The 24,176-nt window shown below is 49.4% G+C and overlaps 2 protein-coding genes across 2 annotated transcripts; one reads left to right on the forward strand and one right to left on the reverse strand.

Annotated features, from left to right (window-relative positions):
- Window positions 1–3,146: 3,146 nt before the first annotated feature.
- On the forward strand, window positions 3,147–6,408 carry Oaz3 (ornithine decarboxylase antizyme 3; the record flags this gene model as incomplete). The annotated part of the gene is given in 6 exon segments (XM_010616522.2): window positions 3,147–3,322; window positions 3,597–3,657; window positions 3,659–3,736; window positions 4,767–4,942; window positions 5,319–5,404; window positions 6,182–6,408. Coding segments are annotated over 6 exon segments (720 nt in total), but the record flags the coding sequence as incomplete, so codon positions are not given.
- Window positions 6,409–8,301: 1,893 nt separating this feature from the next.
- Tdrkh (tudor and KH domain containing) lies at window positions 8,302–15,372 on the reverse strand. The gene is made up of 13 exons (XM_010616523.2): window positions 15,228–15,372; window positions 14,402–14,508; window positions 13,545–13,734; window positions 12,361–12,500; window positions 11,932–12,250; window positions 10,955–11,115; window positions 10,666–10,838; window positions 10,404–10,468; window positions 9,977–10,128; window positions 9,644–9,745; window positions 9,438–9,534; window positions 9,164–9,241; window positions 8,302–8,976 (listed from the first exon to the last, which is right to left on the reverse strand). Exons 1-12 carry the CDS (start codon window positions 15,349–15,351, stop codon window positions 9,189–9,191), a joined length of 1,683 nt encoding a protein of 560 aa, XP_010614825.1. The 5' UTR covers window positions 15,352–15,372; the 3' UTR covers window positions 8,302–8,976; window positions 9,164–9,188.
- Between the last annotated feature and the right edge of the window lie 8,804 nt (window positions 15,373–24,176).

The raw sequence follows: 24,176 nt of genomic DNA on the forward strand, positions 1-24,176 counted from the left end.
TTACTCTAAAAAAAAGCAAACAAAAACCGGTATGAAAGTCTGTTTGGCAGAGAAGACCAGAAAGATGCTCTATGTTTCGATATGTGACCCTTACTCAGGATCAGTTAATCCTCTAAATATTTTCTTAGCTTTCAGGGTGCTCTTTTTTTTTTTCTTCTTTTTTTCCTTGTTATCAGGGATTGAACTCAGGACCTTGAACTTGCAAAGCAGGTGTGGCACCACTGAGCTAAACCCCGGCCCAGCTCTCCTCACTTTTAAACGTGTCCCCCGGACTCAGTCTTTGACTTTTACTCTTCTCGGTGCACACTCTCCTTATCTGGTCGTGCATAGCTTGCAACACTATTTATATACCAATGATTTCCATAGTTTTATCCCCATCCTGGACATCTCACAAACCCACACTAGAATATGTAACTGTTTAATCATGTATTTCCTCTTAAATGTCTCACAGACATCTCAAAGTGACATGTCCAAGATTAAACTGATTTCTGATTCCTCCCTAAACTGCCCCCACTGCAGCCTTCCCCATGTCACTTGATGGAAATCCATTCTTTTAAGTCTTCGACGCATCTTAAATTCTTTATCTCATAGTCCATCAGCAAATCCCGTGGGTCTACTTTTAAACGCTTTCCAGAATCCATCCACTTGCTACCACCTCCACTACTGCATCTTGAAATGTTTTTTTTTTTTCATTGATTACTGCGGTCGTCTTCCAACAGATCTCTACTGCTTATATTAATCAGAAGGATATTTTTATTTTTATTTTATTTATTTTTTGAGACACGGTCTCACTGTGTAGTCCAGGCTAGCCTTGAACTCCCTTGTGTATCCCAGGATGGCCTCTAAATGGCTGTGATCCTCCTACCTCAGCCTCTTGAATTTTGGGGTTACAAGTGTGCGCCACCATACCTGGATAGAAGGATATTTTTTTAAAGCTTAGGTCAGATCGTGTCATTCTACCACCCAAATCTTTGCAACGACTTCCCCTTTATTCAGAATTAAAAGTCATACCGAGATCTACAAAGCCTTCCACCACTGGCTCCATCGCACTCTTTCCCTATAGCTTGCACTGCCCCACCCACATTGGCCATCTTGCTGTTCGTTGACAACCCCGGGGCATGCTTCTTACCAGGAGCGTTTGTACCGGCTGTTGCTTCTGGATGGAATGCTTTTATCCGCGGATGTTGGCTTAGCTTCTCCAGTCTCTGATTTCATGTCATCTTTTCAGTGAGACTCACTCAGAGCATCTTGCTACATCTGTGCACCATGCCTTCATGCTCCGGATTCTTCTCTGCTCTCCCCAACCCACAGCAGCTGCCTGCTGACGTTACTTTCTAGGTTTGTTCGCTTAGTTCTAGAAGAGAAGTTCAATAGGGCATAGAACTGTATTTTGTTCACTGATGTAGCCCAAGCACCTAGGATAGTTCCTGGTCATAGTAGGCCCTCAGTATTTACTGAATGACAAATGAATACGTAAAGGCCTCAAACTGGTGGCCACAGAACCAAATGTTGCTTCCAATGCTAGTTTTTCTCATCTATTTTCGTTAGTAGCCAGTATTTAAATATTGCGGGAGTTCACTCCGAGTTCTTTGCAGTTTCTGTTGAAAAATCGTGAGATCTGACACTACTATGTTCCTGCATGGCCACCAGATGGAGCTGAGTCCTGCTGCATTTTAATTTATTTGTTTGTTAGTTTTTCCGGCTGCATTTTAGACAGGGATGAGCTTCTCCTTTGCTGTAGCCCCACCCCCTGCAGCACCGCCAATTTCCGTTCACTGACTGGGCCTCTGGAAGTGTTTAGGGATCCCTCCCCTACCTGGCAGTGGAGAAAGTTCAGTAATCTGTGCTGCCTCTGGGTTAAGGGCAGGGATGATACCAGTGCGAGACCTGACTGAGTAAAGTGACTCCTTGTTGGCTGGCTAATGACCCCAGAGTCTGCTGTGCGCCCCTCCCCTTATCAAACAACAGGTACTGGGGACACAACATTCAGTTTTGGCCTGAACTCGTCCGGATGGAAAGCTTGGGTCAGCTCCCTCAAGGACCAATTATTGTTCTATCGCTCGTCCTCACCTTTGGTCCCTGCATGGAAAGACGGAGATCAAAACTCATACATCAGAGAGCAGCTGCTGCCCAACATTATCAGATGCTAATTATGTGGAATGATGAAAATTGGTATGAGCAGAACAAGGGGTAAGGAGTTAGCCCCAAACAAAGGGAGGAATGACAGGGAAAACTTTTATAAATGGCAAAAACCTATAAAATGTGACAGTGCAAAATGGCTTCTGCTGTCTCTCACAGCAGTTTGTTTTGTTTAGCTTAAAACTAACAGGCACCGAAGGCACTAATGGCTGAATGAGGCATTTGGCCTGACCCTGAGATAACAGGGCGCAGCAAGGTCTTGAGCGCTGACGAGACTGGAGCCACGTGACTATAAAAGGGTCTAAGTGAAAGAAGCATTGTTCACATTTGCTTTCCTGACCCTGAACACCCGCTTCCTATGGGCTAGGAGAGCTAGCTAGGCGAACCTTCAAGGTAAACTCCCCAACAGCAAAGAACTGTTCCAGCTGGGTTGAAAGTTAACTGTCTTGTGAGCGTGATTTGTGTATCTGTAAATGAACTGTAACCACCTGAATGAGGCCGTGGCTGTAAACCCTATAAAACCTATGCACAGTCGTGTCACGGGGCTTCACCTGTCTCAGAGAGTGTGGAATAAACTTCTTGCAGTCTCACGTGTGTCCCGGTATTTGGTTGTACTCTCTGGCTTGGTACAACAACCAGTAGTAAAAAACGCTGAACTGCGAACCAGCCCACTAGCTCAGCGCAGGATCAAGGCCTTGGAGGCCTCCTGCGGTGTCAGCAGCCACCCTTTAGCTGCTGGATTTTAGGGAAAAGGGGTATTCCCAGAGACAGGGCAAGTGGGCGCGAATGCTTAGACAGGAAGGGCTGTTCGCCAGTCAGCAGGGGAGCACTGAACTATTTCAACCATTGCTATAGTTGTGAAGTGAGGACAGGGTGGGGCCGGTGCGTCCTGAGGTGACACAGGGCTGACCTCCTATGTCACAGTGCCCACCAGGTCACAATGGACAAGGCTGCCCAAACCTGTGCCACCAAACCCTGACCCTCACTTTGCCGCTGGGTGGCACTGAACAGAGAAACTGCCTTGTAACAGGTCCCGCCCCTCCCTCTACTCCCTTTCTTACATCAAGAGGGGAAAAACACGGAACTACCTCTACCCCATCTGGTCACCATACGCCTACTACCTCTACTGTTACAAATACCGGATCACCCTCCGGGAGAGGATGCTGCCTCGTTGTTATAAAAGGTACTTGTTTTCATTTCTGTTTGTAATTTATATAAACTGTAAGGAAAAACGAACGTTTGAAAGCTTCCCACGTGACAGGAAATAATAGCAAAATAGAGTGGAAGGCTGGCCTGAGCTTTTAGAATTTTTACATTTTGCCGGCCTGGGAAGTGGAAATGTGTCAGTCCACAGGCAGCGCACAAGACAAAGCCAAGCCTGACGGTGAGCCAGGAAGCTGCCACCCTCTCCTCACCTCAGATTGCAGCGTGAATTTGGGTCTTGCTTTTCCATCCAGCATCACCTACAAGGAAGAGGAGGACCTGACACTTCGGCCCCGCTGCTGCCTCCAGTGCTCCTGAGTCCCCAGCAGGCCTCCAGGCGGGCAGGAGCACCGAGCACGGAGAAGACCAAGACCGGCCTAAAGTGCTAAGCTCAGTAAGTGGACTGTGTGAGCTGGCTGAAAGGGTACCTGGCACTGCCTACTGGAAAATGAATCCGAAATTTAGAGCTGCAGGGCATGTGTGAAAGCTGTCTAGTTACTGTCTCGGCAAGGGTTCTAGCCAGAGATCCTAGGAGAATGTCATACAGTGGCTAGTGAAAAGCAGGGTAGGAAAAGAAGTAGGAACAAAGGTAGAAGAGACTTCTACGACACAGAACTGGATCTAGAATCCCAGAGTCCCTGCGCTTGCCTTCGCATTATAGTACAGTAACACGCCTGGTTGTGAACTCTGCATTTTAAACGAGAAACGGAGGACTTGAGACGCCTCATACGATGACCGAAAGCAGGACAGTACAGTGAGAGAGGAAACAGACACCACAGATGCAAGCCGGAAGCTGGCTGGGGCGGTGCTGTCTGTCTCAGCTACTTGAGAGGCTGAAGCAAGATTTGCGTGAGCCCAGGAGTTTGAGGCCGGCCTGGATAACATGGCAAGAATGTCTCAAAACCAAACAGAACAAGGCACAAACAATGTGCTGTCTGCTGTAAACAGTAAGAGTCTGGGTAGGTGTGGCGGCACATGCCCGTAACACCAGCACTCGGGGAGGCTGAGGCAGGGACTCCCACGTTCACGTTCTACCCGGGCAACTCCGTGACACACTGCCTCAACATTTACCATTTTTAAAAGGTGGTGGTGGTGGATGTGTGTGCACGTGTGTGCTAGGTAGAGCGCTCTGGGTTTGAACCCCAGTACCACAAAACCAGAACAAAACATTAAAATGCGGAACAGTTAGTTCAGCCTGGGGTTAGGTTAACTGGCAGTCATACTCTGTTAAGTCTGGATTCTCGGTTTGATAGCACGTGGAACTCAGGGACCGGTGGCTGTCAGTCCCTAGGGTTAGGGAGACTCCTGCATCTACTCCCTGCCTGGCTCCCACAGATGTCCCCTAAACCTGCCCACCATCCAGCCGGAGGGCCAGATGAGTGCAGAAGCGGGAGACCATTGCTCTCATTTTCCTTTTCTCTCAGGCCGGGAACCTGACGGTGCTTTCTACGGACCCCCTGCTCCACCAGGACCCAGTGCAAGTAGACTTCCATTTCCGCCTCACCCCCCACGGCTCTGCCCACTGGCACGGCCTTTTCTGTGACCACCGACTCTTCCTGGACATCCCCAATCGGGCCCTGGACCGAGGCAACCGAGAAAGGTGACAGCCGGAATGGGCTGGCGGGGTGGGAATTTCACCTTCCGTTGTGTCACAATCAGTAAGCAGGGCCCGGGGGCTGGGGGTTCATGGGATAACAGTCAAGGGGAGGCTGCTGGACTTGCATTCAGAAACGCAAGTGGGGTTCTAACCAGTAGTTTCCAGCCACATGAGAGCCTCTTCTTCCTGGACCTCCTGTGGCCCACACTCAGTCCAGATGTGTGCAGTCCCATGACTCCTGACAAAAAGTCTCCAGAACTTTAGCCACTTTCCTGGCTCGGGTGGGTGTGGAGTAAGAAGTGACCAGTAAGCTTTCTTTTTCTCCAATTAGGTGTCTTTTAGATTTCTGAAGCAGCTAAACATTTTCTCTGTCCCCTAGTTTGACAGCAACACTGGAGTATGTGGAGGAGAAGACCAACGTGGACTCCGTGTTTGTGAACTTCCAGAACGACCGGAAGGACAAAGGTGGGGATCCGCTGTCCTCCTTGCCCACTCTACCGAGGCAGCTAACAGCTCCTTTTCCTTCACAGGAGCCCCTCTTCTCTCACTCTTGAATGGGCCACCCTCCGACATACAGCAGTTTTGTCCCTTCCTACCACAAAGGAAATGAAAGCTCACAGCTAGCATTCTGCTCCAGCAGGACGTTCAGGTCACAGCTGGACTGTCAGGAGGCCCCACAGGCAAGCTCAGAGGCCAGACGGAGGGAGCACTGTGAGACAACACACAATCCATGCAGGGGGTGTGGTCAGCCCGACAGAGGGGATGTCAAAGGCGTGAAGCAACTGCAGTGTCACAGGGTCGGGCGTGAGGCCAGGATCAGGTATAGAACCGGACACCCAGAGAGTATGTTATGGAAACCATGACGTCGTCCCTGTAGATTCTAGGCGTTTCCTTAGCTAAATGGTCAGTGTGGTATCGGGAGTAGATACCTCCTGAGTTAACAGTGCCATCACTATGCTGAGCGCTTTAGAAACACACAGCCTTAAATTCTGCGAGGAAGATGCTCTGCTCTCATTTTTACATATGAGAAAACTAAAGATCAACGGATTAACCAGGAAGGTTCCAAGGTAAGCAAGTGTTAAAAGCCAGGGTCAGGGCCTAGGTAGGGTCTGTTTCACCCAAGGCACGTGCTAATGACTGCACCACCCGTCCCCCAGAGGCCACTCCCTAGCAGGGCTCAGATCCCTAGGGGACACATGCCCCAGGTCCTAAGGGTGTTTTGTGCGTTCTGTCCTTTCACAGGTGACCTGCTGCGGGCCTTCAGCTACATGGGCTTTGATGTGGTCAGGCCAGATCACCCTGCCCTTCCTCCCTGGGACAATGTCATCTTCATGGTGTATCCCCTCGAAAGGGACCAAGGCCACCTGTCCAGTGAGCCTCCCTAAACACGCTCATCCCAACTCTGCGAGGGGCTGGAAGCTGTGACATGCAGGTCTCAAGGCCACCGCCACCCTAGGAATAAAGGGTACTGCAATCACCATGCGCAGTTTCTTGGGGTAGGAGGGGAACCGGGTTGCCTGGTGGGGAATGAGCGTTACAGCCGGGTTCACCGTCTGACAAGGGCCAGAGGTCAGAGGGCCCTGAGCCAGAGAGGGAAAGGACTCTGGGACTTCTCAATCCTGCTTTCCTCTTACCCCAAAGCTATTTCCTCGTTTAACCACTTCCTGAGTACCTGCCAAGGTAAGGACCAATCAACTGGCAGTTTAGAAAAAACAAATCCACACTTAGTTCAAACTGGAGACCAGCACCAATTCCTTCTTTGGGTATGGAGAAAACCAGAGAGGATACAAGGGGTGATGAGAAGATAAGGCTTACAAGACTTTATTAAAGACACATCCTGTAGAGCACTAGGATGCATTCAAGGCAAGAATTTGGGAAGGATTAACGGCAGTGTGTCCTTCACTGTATTTTTTGGATCGTCTGTCAGATACAAACTTTACAGTGTCCTCATCCACCTTATTCAGAGGGTCTGGCATTGTGCAATTTCTGGCTGTTCCCCAGAGTTGAAATGACCAGGAAAAGCAAATGTTTGGAATGGAATCAGGTAAGAAGGCAGGCATGGTGGGCAGCTAGAGATACAGGAGTCATCCCAGAACTGCTTGAGAAAAGTGGCAAGGACGCTGGGCTAAGTATGTTTCAAAGCGAGAAGGAAGTGTTCTTTCTGATGGGGATTAATGGCGGCGTGTCTGACAACCCTCACAAAGGTTTTTAAAAACGTTCACTGTAGTTTTTAATCATACCTCACAGTAGGACCCCTTGGCTGTGGCTCAAGGGGAGGCTCTCTCAAGAGAAGCAGCACAGAAGAGAGAGGGGTTATACCGGAGTGACGGAACCTTCAGGGTGGAATGTGAGATGAAAAGGCCGTATTAACAGATTTCTATGGTATTCTGATAGATGCTGGATTGCCTGTCATATCTACCGTATTTGATGGACACTGAATTGCCTTCTATGCTTATGTGGATAAACTGATTTGACAACTTTTATTGGCTTTAAAAAACTTTTTTTGGTACCAGGGATCGAACTTGGGACCTTGCACTTGCAAGGCAGGCAGCAGAACCACTGAGCTAAATCCCCAGCCCTAAAAAGCATTTTTAGTGTGAGAGCAAATTGCAGGCAAGAGACACTAATGTGCCAGAGCAGGGGGTCCTGTGAACACCCTGTATCTGGGCACCGCTGCCCTTGAGAAGGCCACAAGGGCGGGGCGTCGGGACTCTGCCCAGTGCTGGATGGGCTCCAGGGAGCTCACTGCACCAGCACCGGAGACGGCTGGACACTTCCAACACTGTGAGACTCGCTCTGCGCCGCTCCTGCAGACCCTTTTCGAGAAGAAAAAGATCTGTGGACTGGTGGAGGGACAGTACGGCTGCCAGGAAGCATGCAGTCAGACCTGTTTCTAGGCTGAGAAGGTCTGAGATATAAGGCACTCGAATCTGCCGTTTTGTTTTCCAGTTTACCTTTAAAAGCTCATGTGCACATCATTCTATCACACAGGTCATTCTGCATTTATGTGCTTTCAAAGTTACTGTAACCTCATAACACTGCAGAGACAGAGATGGCTGTGAGGAAACAGGCTCCGGGGTCTTATGGAAGGGGTAGTGAAACCCTTCCTGTGGAAGCCAGTTTTCTAGACTGCTAATCCAGATAGGACTCCCTCCCTTCACCCCAAGGCCAAACAACGCAAGCAAGGTTTTATTTCCGCACCTAAACCTGCACTGGTTCTGGTTCTTGGGGAATGGGTAACCCGGACATGAAGGAACGGGTGTGTGTACGGAGGAGACCGTGACGTGAGGCAGAATCGCAGAAAATACTGCACCCACAAGCCAGCTCCCATGCCGCGATTCAATCAGCACTTGTTTTTAGATAACTCAGAATTTTATTTAGCAAAGAATCCCTCAAATGATTGTAACCCAAATGTGTACGTTCTTTCAGTGTATTTCACACATATAATATACCAGCAACTGAGAATACTTCCCAAGCCACCTCTCTTCATTTTTAACTAAAGTTTACAAGAAATAGCTGGAGCACGGTTTCAGAATCCTGTCTCCAAGAACACATCGGCAGTGGGAGAGGGGAGGTGGCCTCTCGTCCTACCTCCCAAGGCTTTTTAATAGATCTATGCTAATTTTTGCCTTTTCTTCCTGGCTCAGCTTGTCTTTGAGTCCAGTACTCTAATGCTTCCCTTAGCAAGAGGGACCCAGGGAGGGGAGTCACAAGTCTGCAGTCATCACTGCTCCCAGTAACCAACGCACGGCTATTTCCCAGCCTCAGAAAGGTCACGGCCTAGGAGTCTGCGTTGTGACGGGCACGAGCCGAGGGGAGCCTGAGTTGGCAGAGCCTAACAGCAGGGTTCTGGGAAGACGCAGGAGGGGTTGGGGTGGGCGACATGGGAAGGGAAAGTATTTGTCTTCCTCTGGCCCCAAGGTGAAAAGGGATTTGGTCCACAGCTAGCCAGACAGTAACAAAGTGTGTAATAAAGGAAGGACTGCATGTATCTCTTTATCAGACTTCTCTCCAGGAAGCAACTCCTGTGCCAGGTCCTGTCAAAGACACAAACACAGAGACAAAGCTCGAGAGGGCTCGATCTGAGAGCAAATTAAGCTGCAGAAAAGCAGCTGCAGAGAGACGGAGGAAGCTAGGACACGGGGAAGAGGGAATGACAGACAGCAAGGCCCCGGTGTCACCCTCATTACTTTCCCGTCACTACAGACAGCCAGCTCCACTCACAGCAAAGCAGGCGGAAGCCCAGGCTTCAGAGTAAGTAGTCGTCTTCGAGGTTTTCATCACCAGACATAGAGGCAGCTTCTATTGAGCAGAAGTGAGGAGAAAGTTAGATGCTGCCCTGTTCGAGCAGGCACTGCCAGGGGGGCCCAGGAGAAAAGTGGGCTCGCAGTGCTCAGTGACCTAAGAACTGAGCTTTAACTTAAGCGCCTTAGTCTGGAGAGGCTGACTGAGGAAAGCTGACCTCCAAAGACTCCGCAGGCAGGGGACACAGTTCTACCTGATAAGCTGAGGCAGGACAGGGTATGTGCCATCTCTCCAGGGCTCTTTTTGGGCTCAGTCAGCAGGCTGGCGAGAGAAGCATCTGTTTCTGTGGCCTGAGGGCATGAAAACAAGAGGAAGTGGTTCCTAGAGAGGCACAGGCTTAGTTCACTACGTTTCTGGGAAGAGGCACCCTAAGCGGGAACTACCACGGGGATGGCTCACCATGTCCTTCAGCATGCCCGGGACAGCTCCGCTTTCTTCCATGTCTTCCGGAAGCTCAATGGCATACCCTTTTCGAACTAATTCTAGCCCAATATCCAGCTTCTGTGAAGAAAAATAAAAGGGGAATGATATCCTCTCGGTGAGGAAAGGCCAATCTGAGGAGACGGGACAGAAGACTAGGAGTGATACTTTAAAGACTCCTCTGATGGACCGGTGAGCGGGACCTCCCAAAGTAGGAGGGATATCAGCCAAGGGTTTCTGGGAAATAAAATGAAATGCAAGCAGCATTACGAAAAGCAGAAGGTACAGTGAGCCTGAGTGAGCCCCTGTTACCTGCCCATTGATGGTATCGTATAAGTAGATCTTTGGCCAAGTGGAGATCCCAGTCTGGACATAGCTAGAGATCCTGGCCACCAGTGGCTTCCAGTCGGCGCAGTAGGTGAGTCTTTCAAACTCATCTAGAGCTTCCTCTTCCCACTGCTCACCTGCGGAAGATTACAGTGTGTGTGGGTGCCTGCGAGGGGTAGTCCCAATAGGGTACCCGCCCCGTCCTCACAGGAAGGTGCTGGGTTATTCTCTACTGGGTTTGGGTCTAACTGCGGGCAGGTTTCTATCCGATGCTTTCTAGTGCTAAAAATAAACAAACAAACAAACAAGTAAAAAAAAAAAAAAGGATACCAGAACCTCTAGAACTCAAAAAGCCTGAGAAGGTGCAAGTTCCTCTCGTGGAGGCAAGGCAGTGGGTGGGTGACTGCAGTACCTGAAGGGGCGATCCGCGCCAGACTACATTCTATTGCTTGAAATGGAAGGCTGAGGAAGTCACTCCTAAAGCGAAAGAAACTGCAGTTAGAGTCCTAGGACCAGGAGGGCCTTCTCACATTCCTTGCTTTTAGACAGAACTAAGCCGGTTCAAGAAGAAATCACTGGCGCTCCGAGCAGCTTCCCCCGACCCCCCCCCCACCATGATGAGCGCTAAGCTCAGCTTTCGGGGAGCAGGAGTCCACCCTGGCCTCAGCACCGACCTGAGAGCCCTGAGGTCCCCCAGTGGGCAATCTCCATTATCTCCAAAGTCAACGAAATAGAGGTCCAGGTTCCCATTCTCCAACGTGCCAAGGACCCGCGCTCGATACCAGGAGCCGTTGGCAGATAAGGGCGCAGCTACAATGTCTCCTGCGTGCACGGTCAAGTCTTCCGGCTGCACGGGGGGAAGCCGGGAGGGGCAGAGTCAGAAGCGGGTGCCAGGAGGAAGAGCAAAGCGCTGAGGAGCCAGGGTACTCTCCGGTGACCCCAGCCCTGCCCCGGATGACTCACTGGACTGTTCTCGTAGTGCTGGGTCATCTCGCTCACGAGTTTATCGAGCTGCAGGCTGCGGGAGCCAACGATCTGGATCCAGAAGTGGTTGGGGTGTTCAGATGCAGACACATAGACCTCCAGGTACTCATCGGCATGGAAACTGAAGTCCGGACTGGGGACTGAACACAGGATAAGGGCGTGGCCACGTCAGAACCATCTCTGGCCGGAATGGGGAGCTTGCACAGCAGGGGTGGGCGGGAGAGGTACAGACACTGAGAGGCTATGAACCCTCCGAAAACTGGCTGGAGGATAACTGGGGGCTCACAGGAAGACATCGTGAAGATGTGCTACGTCATTTTCTGTCCCTTTCCATGTAACTAGGTGATAATGCAACACCTCAGTCTTTTGGCATAAATCCCTCACCAATTATAATGAAGATAAATCCTCCATCTGCCAGCTGCAGCCGGGTCAGTAAAAGACACATGGACAGCAACTCTGCTTGTCCCAGATCCCATTCTACCATGTACTCATCCTGTGATCCTGGACAGGCCCAGGAGCCTCTCGTGTCCCTGGTCTCCCTGCCCACGCCAGCACCCCTGTGTACAGGAGAAAGCTCAAGGCCTTTCCATTCTTCTTGAATAGCGATTTTTTAAAAAAAACAGCAATGACTCAAGGCAAAAGAAAAAATCAGACTGAGAATTTATGTAACAAACATCTAAGAATCAAATATAAATTCAATTATTTGAGGTATTAGTCTACTTTCCTGTGTTGGCCTATTTCTATCTTATTTTCCTTCACCATTAGCTGGTTTATATTCAGAAAAATATTATTAATGCTTAGTATTAATCTAAGAAAATTTTATCAGAAAGTTATTATCTATAATGACAGACTTATACTTGCAGTCATAAAATAGAATTTTTATTGCTTCCTATTTGGGAATTAAACCAGGACTCCTATCTTTCATAAGGCTAATGTGTTCCCTCTTTGTTACATACTTTCAAAAATGGACTTCTCTGGGCTGGTCTGGGCTCCAGACTTCTGAAAGCTGTTATCGGGTTCTTCCCAGGAACCTTCTTTTGGTCCCACCACAGCCGGGTCGCCACCTCCCTTGCGGGGAGGGACCGCCAGGGGTGCAGCCTGCCTGCCACCACAGCTGGCATTTCTCCATAAAGCTGGCTCCCCAGCGCCGCCCGACTCTGTCATCTCCTCCCTTCTCACGCTGATCGGCTGCTTGCGTGGAATCCTGGCTTCTGCAGAATGCACGATTCTCTTCCGAAGTTCTTCGTCTTCTGACACCTTCTCCAGGATCAAATGCTGTGGAAGAGAAGCAGAGGGACGCTATCTGTGCAGCCAGGTACCAATCCAGGAGGGAGTCGAGGCTGCTTCTCACTGTCAGCCACGAGTCACATCTGGAAGTTACTTGCCTTGGCTGTTGCCACTTCCTTCTGTGTTCCTGAGATTTTGATAAGTCTCGACAGCAGTAATGTCCCCTCCGACTCTTTGTCACAGGTAATTTTGGCTCCTGAGGCCTTGCAGATAGAACGAATTGTCTCGCCGCCTCTCCCTACATGGAACAGTACATAAAAGCCTGTCCTTCCCAGCCTTAACTGCCAGAGAAATCCATATGCCATACGTACTAGAGGAGAGAGTTGTTATTTCCAAAAGGAACGGAACGTAAGGTGATGAAACAGAAGGAAACCTGGAGCTACTGGAGAATGCAGGACCCGCTTTAGCCATTTTTTTTTTTAAAGCTGTACAATCAGGCTAGGTTAACTTCTACCACATCATTTCCCTATCTGGACTGCTCAGCAAGGCCACGGTTTATATTCCCAGCTCCTAAGAGGACATGGCGCATAGTTTACATGGTGGGACAGGACATTTCTCTGCCTCTGACAGCCACACCAGCGGCCCTGATTCAGAAAGCACAACAAACGCTCGGGAGAGCACTGTCTCACGGGACCTGGGCTAGCACGAACACTGCCATGAACACCTAGAAAAATCCATTATGAGGTGAATACATTTACCAGAACACTTCTGGAACCTATCTGTAAGCTTCGGCCATACAACTTCCTTCCTGCTCAGGGCACTCCAGATCCCCAGCCCCAGCCCCCTGCTTTTTTCTTTTTTCTTTTTTTTTTTTTTTTGGAAACAGGGTCGAAGTCGTCCATGCAGTACTCAAACTTGCAGTCCTCCTGCCTCAGCCTCATTCAAGTTATGATTAAAGGAGTAAAAGTGTGTGCCATTCACCCATCTCGGCTCATACAATTTTTTTTTTTTTTTTTTTTGGAAACAGGGTCGAAGTCGTCCATGCAGTACTCAAACTTGCAGTCCTCCTGCCTCAGCCTCATTCAAGTTATGATTAAAGGAGAAAAAGTGTGTGCCATTCACCCATCTCGGCTCATACAATTTTTTTTTTTTTTTTTTTTGGTACTAGGGATCGAACTCGGGACCTTGTGTTTGAGAGACAGTAAAGAGAAAGTAAAGTTCTAATCTCAATATCCAACTTGATTTTCCCCTCAGCAGGGTTAAGAGGGAGGAGGCCGGGAAAGCCCTCGGGAAGGTATGAAAGGAAAGAAGAAAGGGAAGAGAGGAAGGTGTCCAGTGGTACCTATGATTCTGCCCACAGCCCTCTGGGGCACCGAGAGCTGCTCAGACACTGGGGTGTTCTCCGTCAGGATCTGGTGGATCGCCGCTTTGGCCTTGCACACCTGAACGGGAAAGCCACTGATGAGCAGCACTCGCTCTTCGCCTATGTCCTCCGTGTCCACATCGATCCGAGCGCCTGTCTGCTTCCGCAGCTGCAGGGGGGCAGAGGGAGAGGGAGAGAGGAGAGAGAGAAGAGAGAAGCTCGCACTTGGGCACAGCTAAGAGGAGTCTCAGCAAAACCCTGGAGGAAGACAAGGTCAACCGAAAGCACCAGCTACCTGGGGATGCATAATCAGTCCTCATTTACTTCTGCTTATGAAAGAGAGGAGTGACAAAGGCGACCCCGAAGAGCCTTAATTCAAAGCCATTCCCTTTGAATCTGCAACCTTTTCCCCAGCTAATTTTATTGGGAGTAGAAAAACGAGGATTTTGTCTTCTCGGCATTTTGGCTGGATAGTAGAGTATGGTAAGAAAAGCTTGGAAGCCATTGTACATTTACTGACTCCGTGTAATAGAAAAGACTAGTTCAAGACTAGTTCAAGCTGTCACGAATTGAGATTCATGCAATGAAACACTATTTCAAGCATTCATTTTCCAGAGAGAAGTACTCATCCCTGGAGAGGAAACAGCATGTTTAGCTTTAAAAAAATTCCTGTGTGTGTGTGTGTGTGAATGGGCACAAGCCCAGGGCCAGCGTACGCCAGGCACACACTCACCCCTGACCCACCTCCTCAGCTATTTTTCTTTTTAAAATATACACAGCACGGCACGGTTTGTGACATGGGGTCCGAGGAAGGAGACAGGCCTGCTCACACTCACCTGTTTAATATTGGCTCCCTGCCGGCCGATGATGAGCTTCACAGCCTCCTGGGGAACCCGCATCTCTATCTCGATGTCGTCCTCCCCAACGAATGTCAGCCGCTCTTCTGCAGAGACCGTGCGTGGCTCATTAGATCAGACTGAAAACACCCAGAGCTGCCACCACCCTGGCCCTCAACCTGGCTGTCAAGGAGACCCTAATCCAAGGGTAAACAGAGGCTCTCGAGCACAGTGACAAGAAGTGGCACCAGCGTAGGAACTGGGTCCCAAAAGGCAAGCTCAGGGCTGGGGCCTAGCAGACAGGAAGCCAAGTTCAAGTCCCAGGGTCCCTTGTCCCCCAAACTACGATTTAGCATTTTCTCAGGGGTACTATTTCAGATGTTAAAATAGGAAAAGCAGACTGCAAAGAGGAGGTTTTAGGCAAACTCCTTTTCCCAAGACAATTCCAGAAGCCTGAAGCCTGAAGTTGCCTGATGTGTTTAAAATTTCTCCTGACTTCTTGGTACCTTAACTATTTTTCTAGGTCCTATTCTCCAGGTCTATCCTGGGTAGGTATCACCTTGCCCTAACAACTAGTTAAAAATGAGGAACATAGATTTTGCTAACGGGAACAGATCAATGGAGTTATGAATTCATTTCATAGATTAGCTTCACATTAAGGACTGGCAAAGGAAGAAAAATATTTTCAGTCAAATATTTCTCACAGAAAGCCAGTTATATCTCCACAAACAACACCCAGTCTGACAAGAAGCGAGTTCTCATGTGAATTTTAAAGGTGGGAACATGATCTGAGCATCTGGGCGGTTGCAGCGTGGGGGCCACACACCCCTGCTTTCCCTGTACCGCCGGTACAGGATGTAGGCCACGGCGGCGCTGGCAGGGACCCCGAGGCCCAGTGCGACTTTCTGAATGGTGGACAGGCTCGTCCAAGAAGTCTGCTTGGTGGACATTTTCTGCTGTACTCTTAAATCCTGAAAAAGCAAACCAAGAAAAAACAGCTTTCAACCAACACTTGTTTGCCTGGCAGAGAATGAGAACACAGTTATTGAAAAGAACACTGCTGCGCATTTTCCCATTTCAAGAGCTTTCAAGGAAGAGGTCTGGGGTGTTTTTACAGTTAGCCTGGGGACACACAAACTGAGCAGAAGAAACATACTTCACTGGTTTTCCCCTAAGGAGAGTTGTATACTGACCACTTTTAAAGACAAGGGATGGAATTACTAAAGAGCAGATGGTTAAGAAACATATGGACTAGATGTTGATTCCTTCCTCTTTACTAGGAAGCAGTCTTCACTTGCTGTCTTTATTCCTAGTTTCTATTTTTATTTTTCAACTAACAGTGAAATGCCGTTATGCCCCGCTCCCTCAGCAGCGCTAACTTCCCAGGTAATCGACCCACAGGATGTGTGGGAAACTCTATCCTAGCTTCGCACCCACACCCGCCGGCTCCGCTCTGTTATGATCTGTACGGCAGCGACTCCAACGACACAGACTTGGGCTGATTCAGAGGCGATCCAATTTCACGGGCGCTCCGAGGGCCTTCTCACTGTCTGATAGATACCGTCCCTGCATTTGCTGCCAAGTAAACGCTGACGTTTCCCTCACTGCGAGGCCTTAGTGCACACGTGCGCAGAGGCCCCCAATCATTCCAGACTTCCTCGTTTCAAAGCTCTACTGCTGCCTCCTCCATGCATTCAAATGACGCCCTTGCTTCCTATTTCACTGAGAAGGCAGAGCCTTGGGAGAAGAGGGGCGCAAGCTTCGCACGTTCACCCCACTTGCTTGTGAGCAGCCGCTCTGGTGACCCAGGATGCCCTCCCTCTGTTCCCAGCCCTTAAGTCTTCACAGTAGGGCTGCCCCACCGTTCTGCTTCCTTCTCCCGCACTGCTGATCTCTCCCACGGACCTTCCCACTGGCAGGCAAACGACCCCCCTTCCCACAGAAACCCTGCCTGGATCCCACTCATCCTCCACCCACCTCCCACTTCTTTCCTTTGACCTGAAGGCTTCAGAGCGCCGCTCCCCGTTCTGACGGCCCTGGTCAAGGGCACCGTGCTCTGCCTCCCTAGATCCAAAGGTCGTTTCTCAGCGCCCACCTCACCGAGCTTTGCGTCAGTGTCTGTGGGGCCCATTTCTCTAAACACCCTCTTCCCGGGGCTTCCCCAGCCAGGCTTGCACCTCCCGTTCCAGCTCAGCTCTCAGTCTCAGTTGCCTGCCCCTCCCTCTCCCTCTCCCTCTCTGTTTAAACATTTATTTTTAAACAGGGTGCTTCAAAGGCAAACTCCTGCTCCGTAAACCTTAAGCTAAGTATAATACATTTGCAAGTAAACCACTCTTCCTGCACTTAACTGTAACGCAGTAGATTACCTCCCATTTATTTCTGAACATCCTTTTCCATGGTGATTTACAGGAACTATCTTAGCCAATATAAATATTTCATAAACATCTGGCTGCTTTCTAACCAACTGAGAATCTACCTGTTGCTCTTTAAGTCACCTCACATCTTTCGGCAAGAGAAATACTAACCCTTAACCGTACAGCCGTGGTTGACCAGCGGGCACGGCCACATCTGCCGTCAGCATCACTCCGTGACAAGTGCCGCAGCTGCTCCACTAAGAAAACATCGCTCACGATACGCGGCAACAGTCATTTCCTTACACTCCTAACCTCTGCACGACTCCGAGGGCTTTTTTTCATTTTTAGTAGTAATGAACGTGGAACTCACAGCCCAGGGCACCTCAGCTGCTCGTCTGGAGCTGAGCCAGAGAGCTCCGCCACGGCGTAGGCCACGGACTCAGGCTCCTTCCCAAATGTGCTTCTCCGGGCACAGGAGGACGGCTCCTCAGCCGGACACAGGTGTGGGAGTCATGGTGATTTTACCCTTTTCCTTTAAGACCAAAACAATCACGGCGAGAGCTACACATACTCACTAGGTGTCCTGATTACTGAACGAGTCACAGAGAATGCCCTCTCCTCTTATCCCTTTATAGCCTCAGGCCTGCTTTTGGCACAAATGCACATTTTCCTGAAGTCCTGGACCACTAATCCCACTTAGCTTACAAATCTGCTAACCCTACTCAGAACTTTTCTCTGTCAATGCCAAGAACCCTGAACCCTATCGCCAGAAGACATCACTCAGTCTCCCAACATTTAGTTACCCTCAGAACTGAGAGAAATAACAAAAGAACCTGGTGGAAACACTCCTGAGATAACATCCCTAAACTATTTTCCTCACATTATAATTAAATGTAGGCTGGGCATGGTGGCGCACACCTGTAATCCCAGCACTCAGGAGGCTGAGGCAGGAGGATCACTGTGAGTTGAGACCAGCCTGGGCTACATAGTGAGTTCCAGGTCAGTCTCAACTACACAGTGAGACCCTGTCTCAAAAAAAACAAAACACCCGCCCCCCGAAACATAAAGGTGCCTGCTCTTCTCTGGCTGTGCTTTCTCCTCTCGTGGGGTTTGCCCGCTGCCCCCTGGCAGTAAACTCCTCTCCTCTGTTCCCTGACTGGTGGTGACTCTTTTTATCACCTGTAGCACTGACCTCTCACATGTGCACCATCCACAGTAACAGGGACCCTTCTCTTTGCCTTCTTTTTCTGATCATTTTCATGCATTTCAGGAAGCAATCTTGGCTCTCAAGAGTTAATACACTCAATATTAAATATGCTCAATGGGTGGGAGTGGTGGTGCACACCTGTAATCCCAGCACTCAGGAGGCTGAGGCAGGAGGATCGCTGTGAGTTGAGACCAGGCCTGGGATACATAGTGAGTTCCAGGTCAGTCTCAACTACATAGTGAGACCCTGTCTCAAATCCGCCCCCCAAAATATGCTGATCTTTCAGGAAGAATCTTGTCCTTAACTTGCTTGTTTATGACAATGCCACAAGCAGGCTGGGGAATGCTGTAGACTTCCAGTTTTGCCATGGTTACGTGTGTGGCATTGCTTTTGAACCACACCCATTCCCTTGATGTGCACACCACCATCCCTTTTGTAGATCTGCACAGATGTGGCCAAAGGGACAACGCCATGCTTTTTTTTTTTTTTGGTATCGGGGATGAACTCAGGACCTCGCACTTGCCAGGCAGGTGCTGTGCCACTGAACTACATCCCTGGCCCTGACTCCACACTTTCTAGGAGGCCTAGAGGACATGTTTGGGGTTCCTTTCCCCTCTCCCTCTGTGTTCATCACTTTGGTGAATTACTGTAAGATGGTAGTTCTGGACAAAAGACCATGTTTTATTCTTTCTTTTTATTCTTTTTGGTACTGGAGATGGCACCAAGAGCCTTCATACTAAGCTACATCTCCAGACCCCCACCTTTAAAAATTTTCAGGTAGGGTCTTGCTAAGTCACTGAGTTGCCCAGGCTGGGCTCAAACTTCTGATCCTCCTGTCTCATCCTCTCAGTATAAGGAAAGGGTAACGGGAGTTGCCAGAGACTCCTGCAGCGCTCCTGGCCTCCTGAAAGCCAGTGTGACTTCGGCGAGATAGGAAAGTGGGGATTAAAAGAGACACAGAGACAGACTCGAGAGAAACCGAGTCTTGGGCTGATCTAAGCTGGTCTGGGCAGCAAACACAAAGGACTCCAGGACGTCCAGGGTTTTTCCATTACCAGTGTGAGAAGGGGGAGCTGGGCAGGCACCCGGACACTGCTGATAACAAGTATCGAGCAGGCGGGACTGCAGAACCAGGGCACAGGCTTATTGTATCTTTGCTGAAAAGAATACACGGTTAATTCAGAGGGGAGGAATTCAGCTGGAGTCAGGTGACCTTGGCTGGGAGAGAACAGGCCAAGCTCTGCTCCTTCCAGTGTGACACAGCCCGAGTTCGTTTCGGAGGGCAAGAAGCCCGCGCTGCTGCAGCCCCACGCCGGGACTCGTGTGCGCCAGCACCCCGAATTCTCCCTTCTCACCCTGTACCCAGGGGAGTCCCTCTGTCCCACAGCTCAGCTTCACAGCAGTTAGCTGCGCCTTCTTGTGGGCTCCAGGCCTGTGCCCCCAGCTCCCGGCTCCAGACACTCACTGCACTAAACAGCAACAGCATTTCTTGGTTCGTTCGGCTGAAAATCTTAGTCATCCCTTCTGGCAAACTACATAGTCAGTCTGTCAGCAATGTATTCCACCTTCAAATTCTCCAAAATCGGACCGCTTTTACCTCCCCACTGCTACGGTTTTGCTCCGCGACGCCTACCCTTAGCCTGGACTTCTGCCATCGCCGAGTTCCATCCCCGCCCACTTGGTTCTCAACACAGCCGCTTCAGCGGCTTCCCGACCGGCTGGTGAGGAGCCAGTCACTGTAACCACCCAGCGTCCACCTCCCCTCTAGGAGGCTGCTCTCCACAGGCAGCGATTACCTTCCTTTCCCTCCAGTGCTTGGCCCACAGCACAGCCACTCCAACAGCCCGTCAATAATAACTCGTAAATGAGTACACTTTCCCATGTTTTCAAGGGCTGTCTCCTGCCTACCGAACTCCTTAACGTAACTGATTTCGGCCTGCCGCCTTCACAGCCACAGACACACATTCCGGCCCCTCTCGGGACAGCGTGCGCTCCGGTGACTCCCTGACAGAACTGCGCCCACTCGAGGCTCACAGGACTGCGTGCACCTGCTCACGCCGGCCGGGACCCAGACCCTCCTCTCCACGGGCGGGGGCTCCACCCCTCCAGCCCCGCCTCATTTATCAGGCACTTCTCTAGTGCTAGATGCTGCTGCGGCACTGAGAACACAGAGACGGAAGGACAAATGTGTGAGGGATCGGCCTTCAAACAACCCTGCACGGCAGGAAATACTACCCTCGGTTTGGAGGTACTGCCTGTGACCGAGGGGTCACCCAACCGCTCACTGGGAGTCTGGGTTACTATGTGCTTAGGAAAAAACCTGTTGCGGTGATTCTAGAAGTAAGTCCTTCCCAGCTTTGCCTTAACCTAAACTCTGAGATATCCGGTGTTCTTATTCTCAACTTTGAATTTAATTCAAAACAAATGCTGGTAGAAAACACTGTGATGATGATGACCAAGAACTAAAGACTATTTCCAGATGTTACAATCTAGTAGAACAAAATAAAACGTGAAAAAACAAACAATCTCTCACAGTTCCAACACGTACCAATAAAAAAATTGTAGCTGGGGTTTTAGCTCAGTGGTGCTGCTGCCTGCCTCCAAGTGCAAGGTCCTGAGTTCGATTCCCCGTATGGGGTGGGGGTGTGGGGAGAAAAGAAAAAAAATTTAAAGGTGCTTTTAATGAGATTAATGAGTAAATGCAATTTATGCTACAATTTGCCTCCTCCAAATCAGCCCAAATAATATATAATCAAAAATGCCCACCTTCTAAAACTAGTTTTGTCCCAGTAAGGCTAAAGACATGCTTATTAATACAGAGCTTACTCTGGAATACAGCGAACTCCATTCCTGAGCACATTTTCCCTGAAGAGCGGAGAGGAAGGGGAGCCACTGTGAACATCTCACTCCTGGGAGCAGTATGGGTAGGGAAGGAGGCTGGGGACTGTTTATCCTGCCCTCACAGGATGACCAGTTAGCACCTGGTCTCCTGTGGTGCTCCTGCTTGACATGGGTTTAGGATTCAAGCTCCAGCAACCCCTAACCCCAAAACACACACTGCATCTGGCCTCAGAGAGGTGGGGCTTTTTTTTTTTTTTTTTTTTTTTTGGTTTTTTGAGACAGGGTCTCACTGTGTAGTTGAGATTGACCTGGAACTCACTATGTAGCCCAGGCTGGTCTCGAACTCACAGTGATCCTCTTGCCTCAGCCTCCCAAGTGCTGGGATTACAGGAGAGTGCTGGGATTACAGGCGTGGCCACCACACCTCGGGACCTGTTTGAGACAGGGTCTTGCTATGTAGTTCAGGTTGGCCTTGAGCTCACTATGTAGTCCAGGATGGCCTTGAAGTCTCCTCCTGACTGCAGGGACTGCAAGCGTGTGCCACGGTATGGCCTCAGAGAGCTTCAGAGGGAGCTTAATGGACCAGCAGAATGGAATAGTACTCTTCATCAGCAATGTGCCAAATCTATTTTATCTAGCCAATAGTTGTCAACATATTGACCCTCTTGGCCAGATTTGTAGCCTGAAGGAAACAAACACCTCTTATTATACCTTGGTGGACTCTTTCCAAGTTACCATTTGGGGCAGTTAGTTACTCAGCAGATCTAGTATATTACTTTTAGAGACAGCATTCCAAGGGAAGACTGTTGCTTTTCTCACCCCTTTCAGGGGGTAGGAGAGGAGGAGTCTAAAGTGGACTGCTTGTTTTCATTTATCAGGTATAAACCCCCAAAATCACTCAATAAAAATCAGCTGCAGCCAGGTGTGACGACACAGGCCTGCAGTCTTGGCACTCAGAAGGCCGAGACAGGAGGATTGCCACAAGTTCAAAGCCAGCCTCAACTACACTGCAAGATCCTGTCTCAAAAACCAAAAAAACCAGCTACTGTGTTTTTAAAAATAACTTGAAAAGCTGGGAACAGCCCTGTACACCTATAATCCCAGCACTCAGGAAGCAGAGGCTAGAGGACCACCCTGAGTTCAAGGCCTTCCTGAACTGCACCAGAAAAGCCTGTCTCAAACTACTCCCCTACCCCTCAAAACAAAAACAGCCCCCAAGAAAACTTGTCACAACTCTAAGAAAGTGCGATTTTATACAGGATTTTTCTTAAATAATTTTGAATATATAACTTCCAAACTGCTACACTAAAAAGTAATATACTTTTCTACACAAAAAAAGAACTCATTCTGGATGTCCAGAAAAATGTTGTCTTTTAGCCCCAGGTCACTTCATTTCTTTTTTTCTGTGGTTTCTGAAGGGCAAAGCTGGTCTTCATTGTTACTGTGTCTCAGTTAAACACTACTCTGCTAAGGGCTGAGGGTGCTGGGGAGAGAGAGGAGGACAGTAAGAAAGAATCCTGCTCTGAGACATTAACAGTCTAAAAGAAGCCATAAATACCAAAACAACTCATTACATGGCAACAGAAATGCAACAGAAAAATCTCGGTCAGTGCAACAGTGCAGAGGAGCTAGAATTTAAAAGGCTTATTTCTTAGATAGGGCACAGTTGAAAACCATTTCATTAAAATACAACTCATTTATCTGGCGTCAATTTATTCAAACCAATATAAACTGAGTGCCGGGTGTGACGGTGCATGCTAGTAATCCCACCACTTGGGAGGCTGAGGCAGGAGGATCACTGCGAATTTGAGGCCAGCCTGGGCTACATAATGAGTTCAACACCAGCCTGACTTAGTGAGACCCTGTGTCAAAATCTAAAAAATAAGGGCTGGGGATTTAGCTCTGTGGTGCTGCTGCACCTGCCTGGCAAGTGCAAGGTCCTGAGTTCGATCCCCCATATCAGAAAATAAAATAAAACAAAACAAAAAAACCAAAACTGAGTACCCCATGTGAGTGAGCTCAGTTCTGGGGACACAGCAATCAAGACCTAGCTTCCTTCATTGAGTCCAACGGGGAATGTCTTGTCAGGCAGGAATCTCTATGTGTTAAAGGTTTTGGGAAATCCAAACAAATCTAGCCCTGTGTTTTTTTTTTTTTCAGCTTTAATTGAGTTTATTGGTACATTTTAGGGATACAGTACAAAAATTGGCATTAAGTTTTTTTGTTGTTGTTTTGTTTTTTGAGACAGGGTCTCACTATGTAGTGAGACTGACCTGGATCTCACTGTGTAGCTCAGGCTGGTCTGATCCTCCTGCCTCAGCCTCTGAGTGCTGGGATTACAGGCGTGCACCACCACGCCCAGCCTTCTTTAATGCTTTCTGCCTTTAAAGCCATCTTTCTGGCTATAATTTATGCTTACAAGGTGAACCTAAGGTAGGAGTGCCCTAGAGGGATTTTTGTTATTGAAAGCGCTAAAAGGCACAGAGGTTGTTTTTGAGAACTGGGAGGGACCACTGAGATAACTTTGTTCCATGAATGTTATAATGTGGTGAAACTGAGCTCAGAGATACAAAAAGACCTCCTGAAGGTCACAAATCTGGCAAGTAGTTTCCACACAATACAGTGTGCAACAAAAGGATTGTTGTGAGGAGCAGTCATGATCAGACCTCTGCCAAGTCCAAAAGCATAATGGTTTTTCAGACTCGATCAGAAGGCCAAGGGTTCCTGCTATTTTCCTGGCTCCGTTCCCTCAATCCCGACCTCCCACACTAGGCTGGGAGTCCAGCACACATACCCCTTTAACACGTGCCCCGGCCAAAACGGCTGCCCAGGCCAGGATAGATTTGTTGGGTGACTTTTTGTTTTGTTTTTTGAGACAGGGTCTCACTATGTAGTTGACACTGACCTGGAACTCACTATGTAGCCCAGGCTGGTCTCGAACTCACAGCGATCCTCTTGCCTCAGCCTCCCGAGTGCTAGGATTACAGGCGTGCGCCACCAGGCCCAGATGCTGGGTGACTTCTCTTTCAATCAAGAGCTAAAATTTACTAACTCCTCCGGCAGATGTCACAAATGCATTTGTGCTATCAGCTAATGCCTCAAGGAATGAGTTAAGAAGTCCAATTAGCCAAACCCACAACTATCAATCGGTCTGCGAGGAGTACTGGGAAGCAAAAGCCCACGCGTATCCTCCGACGCGGGCGGAGGCCCTGCCTCGGGACTGGGACGCGGACCGGAGAGGAGCCCCTGGCTTCCAGCCCTAGGCCACGACCCGCAGTGCGCCTCGGTCTCGGAAAGAACCGGATAGAGACGGCACAGGGTCGGGGCAAACTCTCCCGCCGGGTCCGTCGTGGCCCAGCCGAGCCCGGGCGGC

Source organism: Fukomys damarensis, unplaced genomic scaffold (genome assembly GCF_012274545.1).
Source record: "Fukomys damarensis isolate Sample0158 unplaced genomic scaffold, DMR_v1.0_HiC HiC_scaffold_33, whole genome shotgun sequence".
NCBI classification, from domain to species: Eukaryota; Metazoa; Chordata; class Mammalia; order Rodentia; family Bathyergidae; genus Fukomys; species Fukomys damarensis.